General features: G+C 46.5%; 1 protein-coding gene and 1 long non-coding RNA gene across 6 annotated transcripts; both read right to left on the reverse strand.

The window, feature by feature from the left end:
• Positions 1–6,128: 6,128 nt before the first annotated feature.
• LOC115638326 (sentrin-specific protease 1-like) lies at positions 6,129–10,208 on the reverse strand. Of its 5 annotated transcripts, XM_030539924.1 has the most exons (9): positions 9,832–10,208; positions 9,554–9,669; positions 9,413–9,460; positions 8,887–8,955; positions 8,599–8,664; positions 8,125–8,213; positions 7,544–7,652; positions 6,434–7,020; positions 6,129–6,223 (listed from the first exon to the last, which is right to left on the reverse strand). In XM_030539924.1, exons 1-7 carry the CDS (start codon positions 10,199–10,201, stop codon positions 7,592–7,594), a joined length of 819 nt encoding a protein of 272 aa, XP_030395784.1. In that variant the 5' UTR covers positions 10,202–10,208; the 3' UTR covers positions 6,129–6,223; positions 6,434–7,020; positions 7,544–7,591. The 5 variants fall into 5 exon arrangements, 1 of the variants encoding a protein (XP_030395784.1); XR_003997425.1 differs by lacking the exon at positions 8,887–8,955; XR_003997424.1 differs by having other exon boundaries at positions 6,434–6,504; positions 6,912–7,020; positions 8,599–8,955; positions 9,413–9,669.
• Positions 10,209–14,431: 4,223 nt separating this feature from the next.
• On the reverse strand, positions 14,432–16,372 carry LOC115638340. The gene is made up of 3 exons (XR_003997429.1): positions 15,973–16,372; positions 15,183–15,243; positions 14,432–14,510 (listed from the first exon to the last, which is right to left on the reverse strand). It is a non-coding gene; the product is annotated as an uncharacterized LOC115638340 (long non-coding RNA).
• Positions 16,373–21,457: the final 5,085 nt, after the last annotated feature.

Genomic DNA, 21,457 nt, shown 5'->3' on the forward strand with positions numbered 1-21,457 from the left:
CACATATCCAGACAGTCCTTCAGTGAGAGTGCCAATGCCCGAGATGATGAGGCATCCAGGATTTCCGGGTTTGTGGATCTTGGGTAGTAGATAGAATAACCCTGGTCGGGGCTCTAAGGGTATGTTGATTTGTTCCGGTGTTAGCGTAGGGAGTGTCCTGGGTAGATTTTGCAGTTTCTTAGTGTATTCCTGAGTGGGATCTGAGGGAAGTGGCCTGTAGAATTTGGTGTTGGAGAGTTGTCTGGCAACCTCCTTTTGGTAGTCAGACCTGTTCATCATGACAACAGCACCTCCTTTATCAGCCTCTTTGATGTCTGGGTGGTTTCTGAGGCTGTGGATGGCATTGCATTCTGCACGACTTACGTTATGAGGGAAGCAATGTTGTTTTCCCACAATTTCTGCCTGTGCACGTCAGTGGAAGCATTCAATGTATAGGTCCAGACTGTCATTTCGACCCTCAGGAGGAGTCCATGTGGAGTTCTTCTTCTTGTGCTGTTGGTGGGAGGGTATCTGTGTATCAGTGCGCTGTTCAGTGTTGTCCTGAAAGTATTCTTTGAATCAGAGACGGCGAAAGTAGGCTTCCAGATTGCTGCAGAACTGTGTCATGTTGGTAGAGGTGGCAGGGCAGAAAGAGAGTCTCCGAGATAGGACAGGCTTTTCTTCTGGGCTGAGTGTGTAGTTGGATAGATTGACGATATTGCTGGGTGGGTTGGGGTTACCACGGTTGTGGCCCCATGGGGCAGGTAGGAGTTTAGACAGCTTACAGTCGAGATGAGAGTGGGATACACAGAGGGCCCTGCCCCAATGGCTGATGTACATACAGGGCCCTGCCTCACCTACCCACCAGCGCTCACGGGCGCAATGGCAGTAGTGGGGTCACATAGGCAACTGCCCTCAGTTGCCACCAGGGGTCACTGCAGCAATGCTACGGGGGATACATGCCAGGCATTGCTGCCCCTCGCCACCAGGAGTCACTGCTCCTGCAAGAAGGCACCTACAGGACACTCCCGTGCCTGGCCAGCAGGGGTCACTATCACTGGGGAGGGGCTATGGGGAAGCAGAGAAAGAGCAACTAACTGCAGTGGGGAAAATCATAATCTCCCGGGGAGAAAGAACAGACTCTGCTAGGACATCGCACCAACTCCGGCCAGGCTGGATACCTGCAATTCCGGGCTGGAGCAGCTCCAGCTAGAGGCTGGGCGGAGGCAGATGACCTCAGTTTCTGTGCTGAGCAGGCTGCTTTGGCAGCGAGGAGGGACAGGGAACCCCCCGGCCAGGGTCTTGCTGCCCAAGGAGGGGGAGACCTGCGGCACTCTTTGGAGTAGCTGGTTCAGCAGCCATGAGCCACATGCTTCTCCCTGCCTGAGCTCTCCAGCAGCACATTACGCACAGGTGTGCGCTGGATGTAGGCACCAGTGTAACAACAGGGCCAGACTCTGCTGAATACTGCCTGCGAGAAACAGGGACAGAGTCAGACGGGCAGATGGGGGCAGGAGATGACAGAGCCAGTGGCCAAGAGCTGAACCCATCACAAGTCCAGCCTGTGACATCACCATCCGTCCCTGCAGCTCTCCATCTGTCCTGCTGTCCGTCCAACCCTCAACCCCTCATCTGTCCCCAATGTATGTCACACACACCCCTTCACCCATCTGCCTCACACACTCATCTATTTCCTCATGCATCCTGCTGTCCCTCTGACTGTTCCTGCAGTGCCCAGCACAAGGAGGCATAATGACCCTGAGAAAGACTTTTGGGTGATGCAGTAATGGAGCTAGCTGGTGATAAGGGGCATCTCTAATCCCAGCCCCACTTCTCCTCTGCCCAAAGCCATGAACGCGAGCCCACCCTTCTCAGTCTCAGACCTCATAGCCCCAAAGACATTACTGGCCACTCACGCTGTGACCCAGTTACAGCAATGAGGTCTCCCTGAAGATAGGGGGTGGGAGGAGCAACCCCCTTATCCTGGCAGGCAGGACACATCCTTCCCAGTATGGCAGAGACCCTGCCCGTGGGCAGATAGACCCAGCTGAGTCCATAGGAGATTGGGGGAGGGGGAGCAGAGAAAGAGAATGCAGGCAACTGAACATGACAGGTGTCCATGAAAGGAGAGAGAGTTTGAGTGAAAGTTGGCCAACACAGAGAGAGAAACCTAGGAGGAAGAAAGAAATTCAGAACAGGGAGTCACCCTCATGGATCCAACTTTCTGCTAGGGAGCACACACCACTCCTCGCAAGAGAGATGATCAGCCCTCGCAAATGGCAACATCATCTCCCTTGAAGCCACAGATAGTCCGGAAGCCCACACCCAGGTAACGGGAAGTCCCTGCCTGGAGCCACAACGGCTGTGACCAGAGCCCTTCCCAAACCAGATACACATCTCACCGACAGAGACGGTTACTCTTGTCCCAGTTGGGCAGCTCTTGCCTGGCATCAACAGGATTCACGCTGTCACTGCTCTCGATCACTTTCCATCTCACCTCAGGGCTGGACTCCGTCCCCACGACTTCTTTTCCCTTGCTATGAAACACAACACAAGAGGAAAAGAAAAAGCAATGGTGGTGAGGCTCCTCTTCTCACTACTCCCACACACCAGGGCTTCAGCTTCAACCCTCCTCCCATTCTGCCATCACAGCTACAATTAGAAATCTGAGCCCGGGGCTCACACCTGTTTGTCTCCCCAATCCTTGGCGCTGTCCAGCATGTCTCCCTCCACAGAAGTCACCTGGCCTCATCTTAGACTCCATCTTCATATTGCTCTTCTCCTTCCCAGAGCTCCTGCTTGGCTCCTTGGACCTGTCTGTCTCAGCTCTGCAGGCAGAGGGGAAGGGACATGATGGGAACACACACGCCCCATTCCAGACACCACACAGCATCCACAGGGCTACTAAAACACCTCATCTTCGGCCAAAACCACACCTCACCCCGAGGGAGCAAAAAGCCTTTGTGAGCACAGCACACACAAGACAGGAAAAGATTAACACCCACACCCAGCCCAGCCAAAGTGGGAGCTTCCTCACCTTCCTGGCCACAGGTCCATGGGGCTCATGGATGGAGAGAAGTTTGCTGGGCTGTGGAGTTCCCTGAAGAACTAGCACAGCATGTGAATGAGTGACTGGGATGTATGTGGGGGCCTGACTGTGGGTTGGGGTGTCCAGGAGGACCCCAGGGAAGGGAATAGGGAGATTAGGGATAGAGGAGGGTGGGGTTACCAAGGTGCATTGTGGGAATGTGGGATTTAGAGAGCCCAGAGTGGATGGGTGTCGGTGGGTTGGATGACCCCACAGTGGTTGAAAAGGGGAATCTGGCAGGTTTGGGTGTAGCAGAGATTGAAGATGAGGAACCTCACACCGAGGGGATGGACTGGGGGAGTGGGGGGATGGGAAAGTGGGTTCCAGCAATGAGAAATGGGTTGGAGGCAGTTAGGGGAGGGGCGCTGAGGACGGGGCTGGGGGGGAGGAGGAGGAAGGGGGTGTGGGGTGCTGAGAACGGGAAGGAGGATGTCAGGGGTGGGGCGAGAGGAGGAGGTCAGTGTTGGGGTGCTGAGGACGGAGGGGGAGGAGGAGGTCGGGGGCGAAGGGAGAGGCCAGGTAGAGTGTACACGATAGGGGAGGGGGGGCTGAGGGATCCCCACAGATGGGGGTGGGGCGGGCGAGAGGGTCACAACAGGTGGGGGGACACTGGGGGGCAGGTTGGGGGGCTTGAAGGGGCTGCTGGGGCCCTACAGAAGGAGAGGAGGGGGTGGTGCTGGCAGGAGAGTGACAGCGGATGGGGGGGACACTGGGGGGCAGGCTGGGGGAGGTTGAAGGCCCCGCAGCCCCAGGCTGCCGCTTGTGGGGCTGCTCCCAGGCAGTTTACCGCCCCCCCCCCCGCTGCCCTCCAGGCCCAACTGGGCGGGGTGAAGCCCTTTCACTCCGCTCTGCCTCTGCCCTGTGCCCCCCGCAGCCCGGCTCCCACGGGCCCGGGGCTGCTCCCTGGGCAGGGACGTGGCAGGGGCTGGGCCTGGCGCCGGGAACTGGGTGTCTGAGCCCCTGGTCCTCCCGTGTGGAGCCGCCTCTCCCCGTCCCGCCGCTGTTCTCCTCGGCCCGGCCCCGCCCGCCGGCTGCCCCCGTGGCGCTGGGGGGGGGGGAAGCGAAGCCTCGGGGCAGGAACCAGGACCTCCCCCCAGGGCTGGCGTTAGACCGATCCCCCAACCCCGGCCCCGCGCGGTGCGAATCTCTGCCCTGGCTGGAGGCGCCTGTTTAATGTTGGCTCAGCGGGCGGCGCTCCGGGTCTGCGGCGGGTCCTGCGCTGGCTCTGGGTCTGCGGCAGCAGGTCCCTCAGCGCCGCCGGAGATCGGGAGCGAGCGCAGGACCCGCCGCAGACTGGGAGCGCCGCCCGCTGAGCACCGCCCCGCAGGGTTTGTACCGGGGGGTTTGTTCGGTCTTCCCTGCCGGGGCCCCAGCGAGACTGTTCGAATTGGGCCCCCCCTCCCTAAAGCCGGCCAGGCTCGCCCCGCCCACGGAGTCTGTCCCGCGCTCTCTCCGCCAATCAGGGAGCGGGCAGGGGCGCGGCGAACTGAGAGCTACGGCCCCTCCTCCGACAGAGGCCGCGTGTGAGAGGGAGAACTACGCTTCCCAGTGTGCTCCGGGAGGGGGCGCGTTGCCATAGCAACCGTCCGTCACTTCCGCTCTAAGACGAGCCAGGAACTACAACTCCCAGCCTGCCCCGTGGCGCTTCCGTCCTCTCGAGGGCGGGTCCCTGGGTCAACCTCACACCTCCCCCCCACAACTCCGCATCCCCGACCCCTCCCGTGCAGTGTATGAAACGGCTCCGCGTGGGAACGTGCCGCGGCGCTTCGCCCCTTTCACCCCCCCGCACAAAGCAGCTGATCGGGGCGGGGGCGGGAGCGCGCTGGGGGCGAAGGCCGAGGACCGGGGGGACTGGGGCTTTAACCCCCGGTCGGTGTGAGCTGATTTCTGGGTGTGTCCGATGAGCCTTGGAGGCACGCTCTTTCGCTTTTCTGTGTCTGAATACGTGTAAAGGGAAGTAACATTTGGGGTAGAGGACACTCCCCTGACCCCAAGGTGATAACCAGAGTGGCCCCTTTCATTGTTTCCACTGGCTTCCTCCTTGCTTAGTTCCAATAACATAGCTGCCTATGCACCTGTCACTGGTCCAGGGATGGTTGCAAATCGGGAGGGATGGAGTCTGTGGTCAAAAACACTCAGGATCTGCTTCTTCCTGGCTAATGGGCCAAATTGACGTATTGGGTGATCGAGGCACGCTCTTTCGCTTTTCTGTGTCTGAATACGTGTAAAGGGAAGTAACGTTTGGGGTAGAGGACACTCCCCTGACCCCAAGGTGATAACCAGAGTGGCCTCTTTCATTGTTTCCACTGGCTTCCTCCTTGCTTAGTTCCAATGACATGGCTGCCTATGCACCTGTCACTGGTCCGGGGATGGTTGCAAATCGGGAGGGATGGAGTTTGTGGTCGAAAACACTCAGGATCTGCTTCCTCCTGTCTAATGTGCCAAATTGACCTATTGGGTGATCGAGGCATGCTCTTTCACTTTTTTGTGTGTGAATACGTGTAAAGAGAAGTAAGTTTTGGGGGTAGAGGGCACACCCCTGACCCCACGGTGATAACCAGAGTGGCCCCTTTCTTTTTTTCCACTGGCTTCCTCATGGTTTAGTTCCAGTGACATGGCTGCCTATGCACCTGTCACTGGTCCGGGGATGGTTGCAAATCGGGAGGGATGGAGTCTGTGGTCGAAAACACTCAGGATCTGCTTCTTCCTGGCTAATGGGCCAAATTGACCTATTGGGTGATCGAGGCACGCTCTTTCGCTTTCTTGTGTATGAATACATGAAAAGGGAGGTTAGGTTTCGGGTATGGGTCACTCCTATGATGACACCACTTTCATTTTTTAAAATTACTTTTAAAATTTTATAGTTTGCATTATATATATGGGCAGAAATACAGAGAATAATTTATTTAACATCAAGAACATTTATTATAATCTGATGTATACATAGAAATATATTTCTTTGGGTTGCATTATGTTTTGAACAAGAGGCAGTTAAACAATGGGTTTTCTTTGTTGCCTTTTTCTTTTTGTTAATGAAGTGAACTATGCACATGTCTTGCAGTTATACTCTTTCTTCTCATATGTCAGGTTTTCTTGATTGATTCCTTCTGTAATGCATGGTATGTGTGCCCACCTCTTGCAAGAATCACACTGGACCTTTGATAAGTAAGAATTAAGAAATTAAATCACATAAGTTATGTTATACATACTTTGCATTGACTCATCCTATTCCTTCAACATGTGAACATTACCTAATATATAACTATCGGCATGAATAAAATGTGTAATGTTGTGGAATTTTTACAAGGATCATGATCCTTACGCAGTTTATGGCATATATTTCTCATGTAATTCTATGTTTCTTACCATCGTGCAATCCTCACTTTCTTTTTCACAGTCGATAAGGTTGCTGTATATGCAGTAGTCCTCCACGCTTTCTTAAAAATAAATATAGCATTACGAAATGATGAATACGTTACGACCAACACTGAAAATGCTAATCTTGATGTATTAATTGTCAATATTGTAATCCAGTCAATGGTTTGAACACACATATCTCTTCCTTTTTTGGGAATATTTTTTTCCAATTTTAAGTTTACTGCACCTGTATCTAAAAATTCAAGTTTCATTTAACTGGTCGATCAATAGTAATCATTCACCCCATTCAAATTTTTGTGTACTTAAAGATATTATTGATTCATAGTCACCATTTCAGAACCAAACCTGTGAGATATCCCACTTTAGGGTTATTAAGATAACTGTCTGTTATGTGACAAAATTCCACTCTTCATGTTATCCTCACATGTGCCTAATGAGTCCACAATACATGGTAGAAAGTAATTACCTGACTCCTTCATTAGAAGAATTGCTATATGTCTTCTAAACGCAGTATTAGCCTTCTGTGTTGTTTCCACCGTACTGATGTCTTTGTGCTGCAAATATGTTTCTGCAAACTAACAACACTGATATTTAAAATAAACCTCATACTTACCATAGGTGAAAGTGGGCTGGTCCAGTGTACCGGTAAGAATTGGCCACTGGTTCCAGACCATACATGGCTGACGTTACACTTCTGATGTGGCAGTGCTTTATGATTTAACAGCACTGCTCCCTTTATCCCCTCCCCCCCCACATCTGCGGCCCTGCCATAAGGTCTGGCAATGCTGTTAAATGCTCCTGGCAGGGCTGCCTACTGTGGAGGACCAAAAGGGGCTCTGGGTTACAGTGATTTACAAGGGCCTGGTGCTCCTGGCCACTGCAACAGCAGCTGTCAGGAAGGGCTGGATGGTAGAATCTGATCCGCCAGCACCGCACCTGCCACTGGAGAACCCATCCCTTCTTGTGGCCACAAGCCCACCCCCATACACCTTGGCAAGGACACCAGTGCAGTGCCCACTGGTAATCTCTGGCATTTACTTTCAACACGGATAATTAAACATATATAACCAATAATAATGCCAATTTGGTATTCAATACCTTTAAGATGAGTGGTCCACAGTTGTGGCCATCACTTTGTCTGGGATGCTACATAATTTTACTGTTCCAATCAGATGAGGATTTACTAGTTAATCGTTTGATGAAGTTTCTGAAATTTTTACAGAGTACATTAGCAGACTGCATAAATGCGCTTTGCTTTCCGTTTTTTCCCACTCTGTTTTCTGCACATAGATAAAAATCCATTCTCTCGCTTTTTACTTAGTCATTGAAATGACTTATTGCTCACATATAGACACACTTGTTTTCATATTATTGTCTCACACTTACACAGTGTGTCACCTGAGTTGCTGTGCCCCATGTTGATAATAACACATTCTCAATCATGCAACATGCTACTGTTTTGTGTGTGTCCACATTCTGTGAAGTCGTTCCCCAGAGTCACATCACACAAGTTCACTCAAAGTCCATTATTAAGTACATTCAGTACAAGTATATGCTGTTTCAATGTTTATTTGTAGCTAATAGGAAGACATTATTCTCATTATTGTAACATTCCCTTTAAAAACAATTTCAATGGAATAGTTAGTGTCCACTGTGAAAGTAAGTATCTAATAAATCACCTCCAATTCCTCAGGCATGTTCTTTCATATCTGATCTCATCACACAATGGGTCAATTATTAACAATTCCTTTTTTTTCATCAAGGCTATCTGTAAGTTTAAATATATTCATAAAATGTATTGGTAATGTGATTATCTCAAAAAATTTATATATATTCAAAAAATATATCAACAATCAGTATGCAATTAACATATAATCACTTGTAATGTAACAGAAACACACAACATATAATCATATTGTGAAATCAATCAACTCTTTACAGAATGTATTCTTCCATGTTACATGAACAATGTAAATTGACAGTATCAATGTATTTTTAACAATCACATTCCACTTTCCTTAGCATGCACTGCACTCCCAGAAAACCCGCAGCATGGCAAAGTATATCACCAGTACCATATTTGTGTTACAAATCTCTTATTTATTGCCACATTTATTGCCCATAATCCAGAAGCACAATACAAAACATCTTACCGCAAGAACCCAATGACCTGGTGTGTGGTAAGGAAGCAATAATATATCATTTTGAAGTAATTCACTCTGTATTTATTTAAAAGAAATTAGAAATGTAATTATAGTTTACAGTGAGGCAAACCATGAAATATACATTATACTGTATTTCCCAGATTCATTACATGTATTACTACTGGACTACTCCCCCACATCAAACATATCGTAGTTTTTGCTGTTTCACACTGTGTTTAACTCAGTGACTGAAATTGGTTTTTTTCATTTTATGTATGAAAGTATGTTAACATTTACCTTCACTTTCACTTGTGTAGCTCTGCCTGAGAGAATGACAGTGGAAACTACTGATGAGATGGCTTGTACCTGTTGACAGTCAACAAAGCTATTAATGCATTAATAATTGTGGCACGTCAAGAACATAATGAATTTAATATAGACAGACATGAAACGGATCCTTAGTGTTACAAATCAGAAACGTATATGTAAGATAGTCCTATAAAAACAAATGATTTGTAATCAATATGCTCTGAATTACTTCCTTTAAAAAGTGACTAAGCTGTTCACATACTTGTGTTCAATTAATGGACCCACTGAACTGTACAGCAGAACTAATGTGGCCCTCTATTGTATGTCCGATATGCATCTCCAAATACATTTTAGTAAATGTTTCGTAGCAGTATATACACAGAAATGTTGAAATTTCAGGTGTCTGTCGATATTTCAAGGGCATTTGGACTTAAATATGTTGTGCCACATATTCCCGTGATTGTTTACTTAGTGCATCAGTGTATTGTGTCATGTATCACAGTAACTAGCCTACCTTTCCATCTGCTTTCTCAACTACACAGCTCAAAAATGCATCAATAACCTACAACACATGATGGAAGAAAAGCACAATTACAATGGTATTTGAGTAATCAATCACATCAACAAATACATGTTTAGTGGTACTTAAATGTACCTCATCACTTATCCAGCTTCTTGGTTTCAGGCAATGAAATGAAGAGCCATACAATTTTATGTTTCTCACTTTCGCCTCCAGTCTCTCTGTGTGTTTGCTGGTCATTACCAATTTTACTAGGAAAAAAATATTAACACGTATTACATGCATGGTAATACAGTTTCCTTTTTCTCTGCTTTAATACTGTCAATGCCGCCACTTTGTACATGAAAACCTTTAATATAGTTCAAGTTATAAAGTATGTTAATCTGTTTAAGAAAAGAGCGGTAACCAATTACCTTTCAGAAGCCATTGCTTGTCTTCCAATTCCTCTGTAAGCATGTCATCAAAACTGTCATCAGCATCACTTGTATCATTGTTTGACACATCTTGCCCTATATATTCCTCTTTTTCTATTGCTGTGACCTCTATGTTTTCCACTTTGCTGTCATGAGATACAGTGCCATCCACTTCTCTAATCTCTTCCGTGGGTGTTTCTGGTTCAGCGTCACCAACTCCAATTTCAGTGCCAGTTTTTCCCTCTGATGTGCTTTCAGCAGCTAATGTTGTTGGCTCTTTTACTGGTTTTAAGTGTGCAATACTGTACATGGTTCCTAACTGTTTCCCTGAGATGGTTTGTAATTTCACTCTCTTACCTTCAACTCTCATAATTTTGTATGGTCCATGATATTTAGATTCTAATACTCCTTCTTTTCTTGTTCTCTGTCTAGTATTCAGTAATAGTACAGAGTCCCCAACTTCAAATGTTATTTCCCCATATTTAGAAGTCTTTTTAGCATAATGTCTTTGTTGTTTTTCTTGTGCTTTAGCAATGTTACTTAGTGGCAGCGCAATGTCAGCGTCATGTCTCGATTTCATATTCATGCTGTTCTCTTTGAAGAAATCTTCCACTAACATATTCAGATCTGGGATCTTTGTAAACAAATGGAGAAGTAGTTGTATTTGTAAAATGAAGGCACACAGAATGCCATGTGTACATGAAAGGTGCTGGGAATAACATACACTTACCGTGTAATTCTCTAAGACATCTTCTGGAAACACTACATCATCACCAAACATTAGTCGGAAAGGTGAAATTTTTGTTGTTGTATGTATTTTAGTTCGCAAATAAAACAAAATGGGTTCAAGTAATTTATCCCAATTACTCCCATTGTCATCAACCATCTTCCGCAGTGCTCTGTAACAAAGGCACATTGATTTGATTGTTTAAGAAAAGAAAGTCACATGTACGGTCTTGTTTGAAACAGATCATACACAATCAAAAAGGTGTAATACGTAATGAAAAAGATTTCCATGTAACACATTGCTTTTGAAGATTTTTTTGTGAGTTGCATCTTCTAATATAGCACATTCTACTTGCCATTAATACTGTACGATACCCACCCATTCACTTACCTTTTTATGGATTTATTAGCGTTTTCAGCCAAGCCATTGGTTTGTGGGTGGTATGGATTGGTGAAGCTATGTTCTATTCCCAATTTATTACAAACATACAAGTTAAGCTGAAAGAAAAAAAGTTACACCATAAACGTACATATAGACTTGTGTTGAGGAATGTTCCTTTGCGTATCTGCCACTACTTTTATGTGTAATTAGCAACAGGAATAGCATGTCTTCTCATATTTGTTTTGGAAACAAGTACTTGTTCGTTTCTTTGTTAGATATGAAGAAAAATAATTTTATAGCAACACTGATGGGGACCAACAGCAGTTTATATATATAAAAATAAAAGATGGTGGTTGTTTGAGATCTATGGGTGACCTGACAGTGACTTTGAATAAAAAGTACAAATAACCAGAAAAAAAGAAATCATTACCGTATTATTGAATTCTGCACCACGATCTGTCAGTATCCGCTGTGGGCATCCACGTCGAAGAATCATGGTGAACATGATCTCTACCACCTCAGATGACGACTTATTTCTAAGTGGAAAGGCTTCCACCCATCTTGAAAGATAATCTATGGCTGTAACTATGTACTGGTATCCATTCTTTGTTACTGGAAACGGTCCTATTAAATCCATTCCCACCAATTCCCAGATCCGAGTGACCTACATAGAAGGGTACCAGTTACAGTCATATTTCACATGTTTATTAATAAATGTTCTCAATAAACCCATATGTGAGAAGCAGAGTACACAATGTAATATGGTTATAACAGCCATATCATCCAAATGAAAGCCCACTTTTAAATGCAGAAGAAAAAGAAAGAAAGAATAAACAAACGAAAAGAAGTGCAGGAATGAGTGATTGAAAACAATACCAGAGTAAAGCACAAGAAATATCCCCAGCCAGTGCGAAGGCGTATTAGAGGTAATTGCTGCACTATGCTGTGCCACTTACATGCATTGGACTTGTTTCAAAATCAAAGCCTCATTGTATTGCAGAAATAACCATGGGTAATGATAAACAATAACGTGTCTGATTCAAAAATTCACCTCTATGCTTTTCAAGGTGGTATCCAGCTTTGATTGCTTTCCCTCTTTCTGGCAAGTCAGACACTGTGCAACCTGTTTTTGATGGAACAATATGATGACATGAACATTTTGTTATGGAAATAGTATCACAAGGGAACAGAGTTCACATTTGCACACCAAATATACTTTTATATTTCTTTCATTCATTTTGTACTTCTATTTCAATTGTAAACACCATTCATCAGGATTTTGTTTCATTAATTTACATACCCAATTGGCAATGTCTTTTGTCATCCCTGGCCAATAGCATTTTGATGTCAGCGCATTCCTGGTTTTGAATATTCCTAGATGTCCACCCTCTGGACTGTCATGATACCTTTTAAAGAGTTGCAGGGCTTCTTTAATGGTATGTACAACAACAACCTTTCTTCCTTTTGCTGAATGGAACAATCTCCCCTCTGTTGATCATAGAAGATGGAGCACAGAGGATGATTAAAGTTTATCTGGGCCCTGGGACAGAGCAATTGTTGGGCCCCTACCCACCCTGTCCACTGGCTACACCACCTATGGCCTTATCCCTTTCGTCCTCTTCCCCAGGATTGCAGCCATGTTCCACCTGGGCTCCCCACCATTTTGCTGGCCCCACAACTCCTTGGCTCATTTCCCACCCACCCTGCTGTCCCACACAGCACCAGGACTGGAGAAGCCCTGTACCTGTGTCACGGCTGCAGAAAGGAGTGAGAGCTCCTCCAGTCCCAGGGCCGTGGTGGAGTTTTGGATCCTGTGGTTCTTTAGGGGACTAGGAGCAGGGTGCTGTGGAGTCTCCTGCCCCACCAGGCATGTCTCCTGGAGATGGGGTCAGGCATAGGGGCTTCCCCTGCTGCCTTGTGGCTTCTGCCAGGGCTGGGGTGTGGGAAAAGTATTTAACTTAAGCTATAAGTGGTCATTGGCAAAACCATTAATTAATTAAAAGGCATATGCCTATAAAAGACATCTATATACAGTCTGGTTCATAATGCCTTGAGTACAAGGGGGAAATTTCAGTGTATAGCGGGGCTGCCCAGAGGGGGGGCAAGTGGGGCAATTTGCCCTGGGCCCCACACGGGCCCCCATGAGAGTTTTTCAGGGCCCCTGAAGCGGGGTCCTTCACTTGCTCCTTGTGCCCTGGAAAACTCTCGAGGGGCCTGGGCCCCCAGAGCTTCTTCCACTCTTGGTCTTCGCCAGTGGGGGGGGGTCCTTCCTCCAGGGCAGAGTGAAACCCCATGGCTGAATTACTGCTGAAGCAGGGCCCCCCTGCCACCAGAGACCACAAGCCCCAGAATCCTCTGGGCGGGCCTGGTGTATAGTTAGAAGTTTTTGCTCATTGAACATATAGTGATTGGTGGTGGTGCTTGCAGCAGACCGGATAACATAATTACGAAATGAAACAAAGTCATCAGTTTTTTTAAAATAAAATTTAGACTCATTTCTCACACAACTGCACAGCACACTCCTTTTGTTGCACCACTGGCATAGACAGATTTTCTGGAAAATTTTAATAAAAATAGAGATCCAAATTCCAGTCCCACTGAAGGTAAGGTTAACACTCCAAATACTCCCAGTGTTGGGACATCGTGACCATCATTTACAGGCTGAAGTTTCCTGTGTTATGTGCCAGTACTATCTTAAAACAAATATTCCTTACCTTCCAATGAAAAGTTGACAGCATATCGACGCAGGTTCAGTCTGCCTGCTTTATTCATTCCTTCAGGATATGTGCTACTCCTTATGTATGCCAAAACATTTGCAATTTTTTCTTCAAAAGATTTCCCTGAGAATTGTTTACAAGAGAAAACAGTTTCTTAAGTGCAAACATGGCATATCAATGCATATAAGACTCAAGGCAGAGTTATAAGGTAAGCGATTTACATTGCAAACCCATAAGCAGGGTAAACCTAAATCAACAATACATCATTCATAGGCCAGTGACATGACAGACCTAAATAAATTGCAGGCATGTGCATAATTCTGAAATATCTGTGGCTTGCAAATTTTGGCTGTATTTGCTCAATGAAGAGTGAATGTTCTCAGACATGAGGAGATCAGTACAAAATTGTAACAATGTATAGACCTAGTGACTCAGGACAGTAAATGTAGCAGCAAAAAAATGTCAATAAAAAAAACAAGCAGAGTTGCTTGAAGATAATGGGTTTTGAAAAAATATGTAATCTAGAATAATATATGGGGATATACTTATGTCACATAACTAGGTCATTGAGTCCAATCCCCTGCCTTCACTATCAGGACCAAGTACTGTCCCTGACAGTTTTTTTTGGCCTTGCTTTTTTTTTTTTTTTTTGGCCATGATCCATAAATGGTCCCCTTAAGGATTAGGCTCACAACCCTGGCTTTAGCAGGCCAATGCTCAAAACACTGAGCTAGCCCTCCCCGCCATGGGAACACATGGAAAAATTCTACTTACTTGCCATTATGTGTATTGAGATAATTTTTTGCTTGGTGCAACTTTTTTGGAGAAAATCGTTGTCTGGAAATCTGAAGAATCTGAAATAGAGAAACCCCTATAACATACACATATCAGTATCACCTCATTCTCAGCAATGTCTTTAATCAATCGTTTTAATGTAATTAAACTAACCAATCCTAACATAATGTTACTTGATTATCTAAGAAATTAGATTGCATCATCTAAATTGTTTTACACACAGCAAAATTACTTATATATCAGCCTAAGAAAGTAAAGAAAAACAAACAGACACCACACAGATAAACAATATAGAAATTAGGAGCAATAAAGAAATCACCATGATTACAGGCATGCAAACCATTTAAGAAATGATTATACAGTTATTGTAAAGATTCTGTATTATTCAGGCAGTTAGCCAGGAATACCTTTAGTATTTCTGTACTTTTACCAGATTTGCCCATTACTTGGGGTATGCTCATTTATTGGGCTTACTTGTCTGGGTTCTCCCCCTGATAATTCTACTGTTCTGGAGAGGGGTGGTTGTGTAACTCGAGCGATGTACTCATTGTGTGCCCAATGGAATGAGTCAAACAGCACTTTCAAGCTGACACCTTTATTTGTCCCAGATGTAGCATGTCCCTATCCCCATCTTTACATCACAAGGAGAGCCTAAACAAAGTAAGTTACATTTTTACAGTTTAATAACTGAGTTAGAAAAGGAAACAGAGAGAGAAAATGAGGAAACTCACCCACTCCAGGAAGCTTGAACTCCTGAGTCTTCACTGATGATCTTAGCTCACAGTCTTGAATCTGTCAGGAATAGATGTGGTTACCTAAGGAAGTGGTGGAATCTCCTTCCTTAGAGGTTTTTAAGATCAGGCTTGACAAAGCCCTGGCTGGGATGATTTAGTTGGGGTTGGTCCTGCTCTGAGCAGGGGGTTGGACTAGAAGCCTCCTGAGGTCCCTTCCAACCCTGATAGTCAATGATTCTATTCTCTGATTCTAACTCAGGCAGAATTTGGGTGTATGCATGCATAAGAATTCTCACTTAAGAGTGAGCAAATGGTTTTGTAGAGAAAATATGCAATAGGTTGAATTGGTTGAAGGGAGAACAGTAGATTTGTTTATGGGTAAACCGATGACTGGAGGAATTTCTTTAGGCTAGATAGTAGGAGCTGATCACTTCTTACTATGGGTGATGTTCATTCAGGGGGCTGACAATGAAATGTGTCTGCTTCAGTATTTTGGATATCAGTCAGATATCAATCAGAGTTTCAACACTAGAATTTGTCTAAATGCTAAGGTGGGTGTGAATGAGGGTAGGGGAGTTTCCTCAAGCTTGTCACCATGGTTGTAGGTATGCAGGTATGTCTCACACCTCCATTGAATGCTCCATGCAAGTTTTTTGTCTGATCACTTTTGGTTTTGGGGAACAGACAGGATAGTAGTTACCAAAGAAGACAGGTATTATCTGTGACTGCTGAGTTCTTAACAGGATATTGATCATAAAATATTTAACCATATGTTGTGACTACTTACATTAAAGAAATCCATTTCATCTTAGTTTAGGAGAGAGAGCAGTGATTGACCAATAATAATCTGGTGTTGCAGATCCCCGTAGTACAGTTGTTTTTTCTTCTCCACTGTCAGTGCAGCTTTTATTTTGGTGAGTTTTGCACAAAGATGCAGAAATGTGGACCATCCAAAAGTTCTGCAGCCACTGGTCATCAGCCCAAGCCTTCATTGTTGCAGAAGATTTTTGCACTTGGGAAGGTTCTAAGATGACACCATATAATAAACTTACTGAATATTTGTGAATCAGTTTCTATACACAAGCAATGACGTGTGAAAATAGGACTGTAAGAGCTGAGTTCACAGGCAAGATAAATGCAGCAAAAGGCAATTCTAAAATTTGTGAACTGTTGTGAGACTTCACATAGACAAATAAATATGAAAGAGTCTTTTAAATACTGAAAATGTGTGATCCAGAGGTTGATGGAATGTAGGGAAATTATTTCACTGTATCATGTCTCCTGTAGAAATAAAGTAGCACTGGGGCAGCAGATTTTAATCTTTTTTGGTGGGATCCAGAAAAGGTCCAAGGGCGTTTTGCTATAGGTGGGGGCTTGAGGTGAGTACTGAGTTTACAATGGTGCCAATGGTGCCATGGCAACAGGCCCATCCTGCATCACGTTGCAAACACAGTGCTCAGAATTAAGCGATGTTCTCAGGACTATTGTACTCTATACTAGTTTTCAATTGCCTGATAAATGTTTCAGCCATGCCACCTTTTCACTCAGCTATATCCTGATTCGTAGTGACTGGGAATGGGGGGACAGGGGCAGGGAGTGTAGTAGATGCCAATTTGAGGTGAATATTCTCTTGTCCAGACTATACTGGGTTTATGGTGCTTTGTGACGTGGACAGGAGCAAAGTGGCTGGTGAATAACCAAGAATCTGGTTAATAATTGTTCTCTAAAGTCAGCTTTCTTCTTTCTGTCTCTGTGAAGTATCACTAATTCAAAATACTACTGTTCAAATAGACTGGATAATGGTAATAGCATAATCTCTTCTTATAACATTGTATACCCTACTACCAAATTTTTATATTCAATACTTACTATTCATAATACAATAAATCCAACATAAACAAAACATAAGAAAAGCTTTTTTTCTGCATCTTCTTTAAACTTTACCAGTTATCTCTTGCTTCAGAATGCCTCATGCGTTGCCCATATTGTTTACAATAGGATTCAACATGTGGCTTGGAAGCTGACTCTTTACTGATTCCTGAAGAGCTGGGAGCTCAATGTTCATCCAAGATAGATACTATATGCAGAAGCACAGCTCTTTATATATCGGGAGGAGGGGAATTATTTATCTTTGTGCACATGTAATGGTGTTTGGTGTTTGTAAGACAAGGTATAATAATGAACTGTGTAAAAGAGAGGTTGGGAGGCTCCAGGAAGGTGTGTAAAGTGCTGGGATGTCAGGATCCTGGAGGCGCTCTCACCCCCACACTAGGGCGGTGTTCAGGGCTGGCTTTAGGAAGTGCAGGGCCCAATTTGAACATTTTTGGTGGGGCTCCGTCATGGATGACTAAAAAAAAAAAAGTGTAAAATAAAGCCATTCATTTCTTAGCAACCGGTTCCCTATAACAAGTTCTGATTTAAGAGATGTGCCACAGTATGTATTTTTTGTACCAATAAGGTTACCATACGTCCGTATTTTACTGGATGGTGATTTAAGACCCAAAAAGCCTGACATATCCGGGAAAATAGAGATTTATGTTAACCCTACCTAAACTTCTTTTTTAAACAGATGGGTCTGAACTAGAAATGAGCTCTGTTTCACATGTGTGGGTCCCCGCCACTCCCTGAGGGTGTACTAGGGTGACCAGATGTCCTGATTTTATAGGGACAGACAGTCCCAATTTTCCGATCTATTTCTTATGTAGGATCCTATTACCCTCCGCCCCATCCCGATTTCTCATACTTGCTGTCTGGTTACCCTAGGGTGTACACAGGTGTGGGTCCCAGCTGCTCCTTGCCCCCCTCATTGAAGCAGGTGTGCAGGGTTACTACCCTGGGAACTGCAGGGCAGCAGTGGACATGGGGCTGGCTGGAGGCAGGGCAGGGTCTGACTGGAGGAAGGGTCTGGCTGCAGGCAGGGCACGGGGTGTGGGGATGGCTGGAGATAGGTATGTGTGGGGTGGGGTGGGCTGGCTGGCTTCAGGCAGGGCCACAGGAGGCTGAGGCATGGGTTGGCAGGGCTGGAGACAGAGGAGTGCAGGACTGGCTGGCTTCAGGCAAGGGTGTGTGGCAGGGGTTGCCTGGAGACAGGGCAGGGGATGGTTGGCTGGAGATAGGGCAGGGGATGCAGGGCTCGCTCCAGCCCCTGCTGGGAGCCCCAAGCCCTTTAAATTGCCCCCTGGGGAAGCCGGACCACCCCAGTACAGCGCACTCGCTCTTGCCAGTACACCGAACCGGGGCAGGGCCTGATTCAGGGGAATTGGTTGAATTGGCCTAAAGCCAGCCATGCCAGTATATCCAGGACATTACTCGCACACTTTTCCCCCATTGATACCTAGTAGTTGCACTGCCATCTCCCATAGCTACTTATGTTGCAGCATTTTTATTAAAACTAAATTGGGAAGAAAGATGACTGATTCAGAACCTGTTTAATGGTTACGTTATTGCTAAAGGGTGTGGTGAGATGTAAACTTGGAGAGAGGAAGGTTTCTGTGATGTCGCAAACTGTACTACAGTCATACAGTATCTCAAATGCCAAGCTGCATTTCAGTGATCTGAGGTATGAAGGACAGTCTGGAACTAGCTATTTTATTGGATGTCTACATTTCATCCTGTAGTAACATAACTAGTGATAGTAAAGCAGGGAGAGAGAAGTGTGTGCGTGTGTGTGCGTGCGTGTGTGTGCGCGCGTGCGCGCACTCAAGCGCTTGGCAAGGCTGGTGGCCACGGGGCCAATGGGTGTGGGTGGGCTGGGTGGGATCTCGGGAGTCATGTCTCAGGAATCTGCCCTGCTCCCCAGCAATGCTCCAGCTCTGAGCTGTCTCCACTGCCTGGGACCTGTGGGGCCCCACCTGCCTCCCCGGGGGAAGAGCCACCTGGGACTGGTGCAGAGGCTGGGCCAGTCTCAGCCAGTCACAGGGGACAGTAGGGGGTGGGGAGAGGCTGAACTGGGTCCTGAGGGAGCTTAGCCTGGGTAGGCTATGCTCCAGCCCGGCTGATTGCACCACTCCCAAGGGGCCGGAGTTTTCCTACCCCAGTACCAGCTCTGGCTGCGCTGCCAGCTCAGCCTGGCAGACACAGTCACCTCCCATCAGGGCTGGCTATTGTGGCTGGGGGTTAGGGTGTGGCCAGTGATGAGCTGCCAAAATCTTAACAACCAGTTCACTATAAAAAGTTCTGATTTAAGCGTGGGGAGCTGGGGCTGGGGGAGACATACTGGTGGGGCTGGGAGCCCCTCCAGGGCCCGGGCCAGTTGCCATGCTTGCCCCCTCCCCTCTCCTCTGGCCAGCCCTGGAGCTGGCAGCAGGACACACACACCCCCGCCACCTTGCCAGGCCTCTCAAAAAGGGGCAGCAGGACAACACTCTGAAGCTCAGCTGAGCTGCCAAGCTGATGTCGGTGGCTGAACACGCTGCAGCGGGGGGAAACGGGGCAAGGGCCAGGGGAGCCTCAGCCTCCCCAGCTGGGAATCCTGGGAGCAACAGGATGGTTGGTTGGCGCTTCCATTTAGGTGGCCTAGGCAATCGTCTAGGGCGCCAGGATTATTGGGGGGCGGCATTTTGCCGGGGGTGGGGTGGCAGGCGGCTCCGGTGGACCTGCAGCAGACATTCCTGCGGACAGTCTGCTGCTCCCGAGGCTCCAATGGACCTCCCGCAGGCATGCCTGCGGCAGCTCCAGTGGAGCCGCGGATCAGCGCGCGGGATGGCAAAATGGCCGTGCACCTAGGGCGCTAAAAACACTAGTGCCGGTCCTGGGTCCAGCCTGCGGACTGGAGTTCTTTGCCCACTTCCTGGCCCTTTAACAACCAGTTCTCCACGGAGGTCTGATTTTAGCAACCGGTTCTTGGAGCTGTGGGAACTGGCTTCAGCTCACCACTGCATGTGGGAGGGTAGGTCTCTAGTGGGTCTGGGGGGATGCTGGGCAGTGGGGGCGTGGGGAGATCTGTGTGTGTTGGGGCACTGGGAAGTGTGGGGTGTCTGTGCGGGGCACTGTGCAGTTGTGGTGGTGGGGCAGTGAGGGGATCTGTGGGGGGGCTCAGTTGTGGAAGGGCTGTGGGGGGTCTTCAGGTAGGGGGTGACTAGGCAGTAAGAGGATCTGTTGGGGGGTTCTGAGGATATTAAAGGAACTAGCGCGTGAAATTGCGAGCCCGTTAGCGAGAATTTTTAAGCAATCGATAAACTCGGGGGTTGTGCCGTATGACTGGAGGATTGCTAATGTAGTTCCTATTTTTAAGAAAGGGAATAAAAGTGATCCGGGTAATTATAGGCCTGTTAGCTTGACGTCCGTAGTATGCAAGGTCTTGGAAAAAATTTTAAGGGAGAAAGTTGTTAAGGACATTAAGGCCAATGGTAATTGGGACGAATTGCAACACGGATTTAGTAAAGGTAGATCGTGTCAAACCAATCTGATCTCCTTCTTTGAGAAGATGACGGATTACTTAGATAAAGGAAATGCGGTAGATATAATTTACCTAGATTTCAGTAAGGCGTTCGACACGGTTCCGCACGGGGAACTGTTAGTCAAATTGGAAAAGATGGGAATGAATATGAAAGTTGTAAGGTGGATAAGGAACTGGTTAAAGGGGAGACTCCAGAGGGTCGTATTGAAAGGTGAATTGTCAGGCTGGAAGGAGGTCACTAGTGGAGTGCCTCAAGGATCGGTTTTGGGACCGATCTTATTTAACCTTTTTATTACTGACCTTGGCACAAAGAGCGGGAATGTGCTAATAAAGTTTGCGGATGACACAAAGCTGGGGGGTATTGCTAACACGGAGAAGGACAGGGATACTATTCAGGAAGATCTGAACCACCTTGTAAACTGGAGTAATAGAAATAGGATGAAATACAATAGTGAAAAGTGCAAGGTTATGCATTTAGGAATTAATAATAAGAATTTTGGATATACGTTGGGGGCGCACCAGTTGGAAGCGACGGAGGAGGAGAAGGACCTTGGGGTACTGGTTGATAGCAGGATGACTATGAGTCGCCAATGTGATACGGCTGTTAAAAAAGCAAATGCGATTTTGGGATGCATCAGGCGGGGTATTTCCTGCAAGGATAAGGAGGTGTTAGTACCGTTATACAAGGCGTTGGTGAGACCCCATTTGGAATACTGTGTGCAGTTCTGGTGTCCCATGTTCAAGAAGGATGAATTCAAACTGGAACAGGTTCAGAGACGGGCTACAAGGATGATCCGAGGAATGGAAAAACTGCCTTATGAAAGGAGACTCAAAGAGCTTGGCTTGTTTAGCCTGGCCAAAAGAAGGCTGCGGG

This window comes from Gopherus evgoodei, chromosome 21 (assembly GCF_007399415.2).
Source record: "Gopherus evgoodei ecotype Sinaloan lineage chromosome 21, rGopEvg1_v1.p, whole genome shotgun sequence".
Lineage (NCBI taxonomy): Eukaryota > Metazoa > Chordata > Testudines > Testudinidae > Gopherus > Gopherus evgoodei.

What these genes read in the sequence shown, in the direction of transcription:
- LOC115638326 (XM_030539924.1), bottom strand. Translation starts at nt 10,201, where the DNA reads ATGAGAGTTGAAGGTAAGAGAGTGAAATTACAAACCATCTCAGGGAAA. An exon ending in CAAGCAATGGCTTCTGAAAG is followed by an intron (nt 9,670 to 9,831) that starts GTAATTGGTTAC and finishes TTTTTTTCCTAG; the next exon opens with TAAAATTGGTAATGACCAGC. An exon ending in TTGAGAAAGCAGATGGAAAG is followed by an intron (nt 8,956 to 9,412) that starts GTAGGCTAGTTA and finishes GACTGTCAACAG; the next exon opens with GTACAAGCCATCTCATCAGT.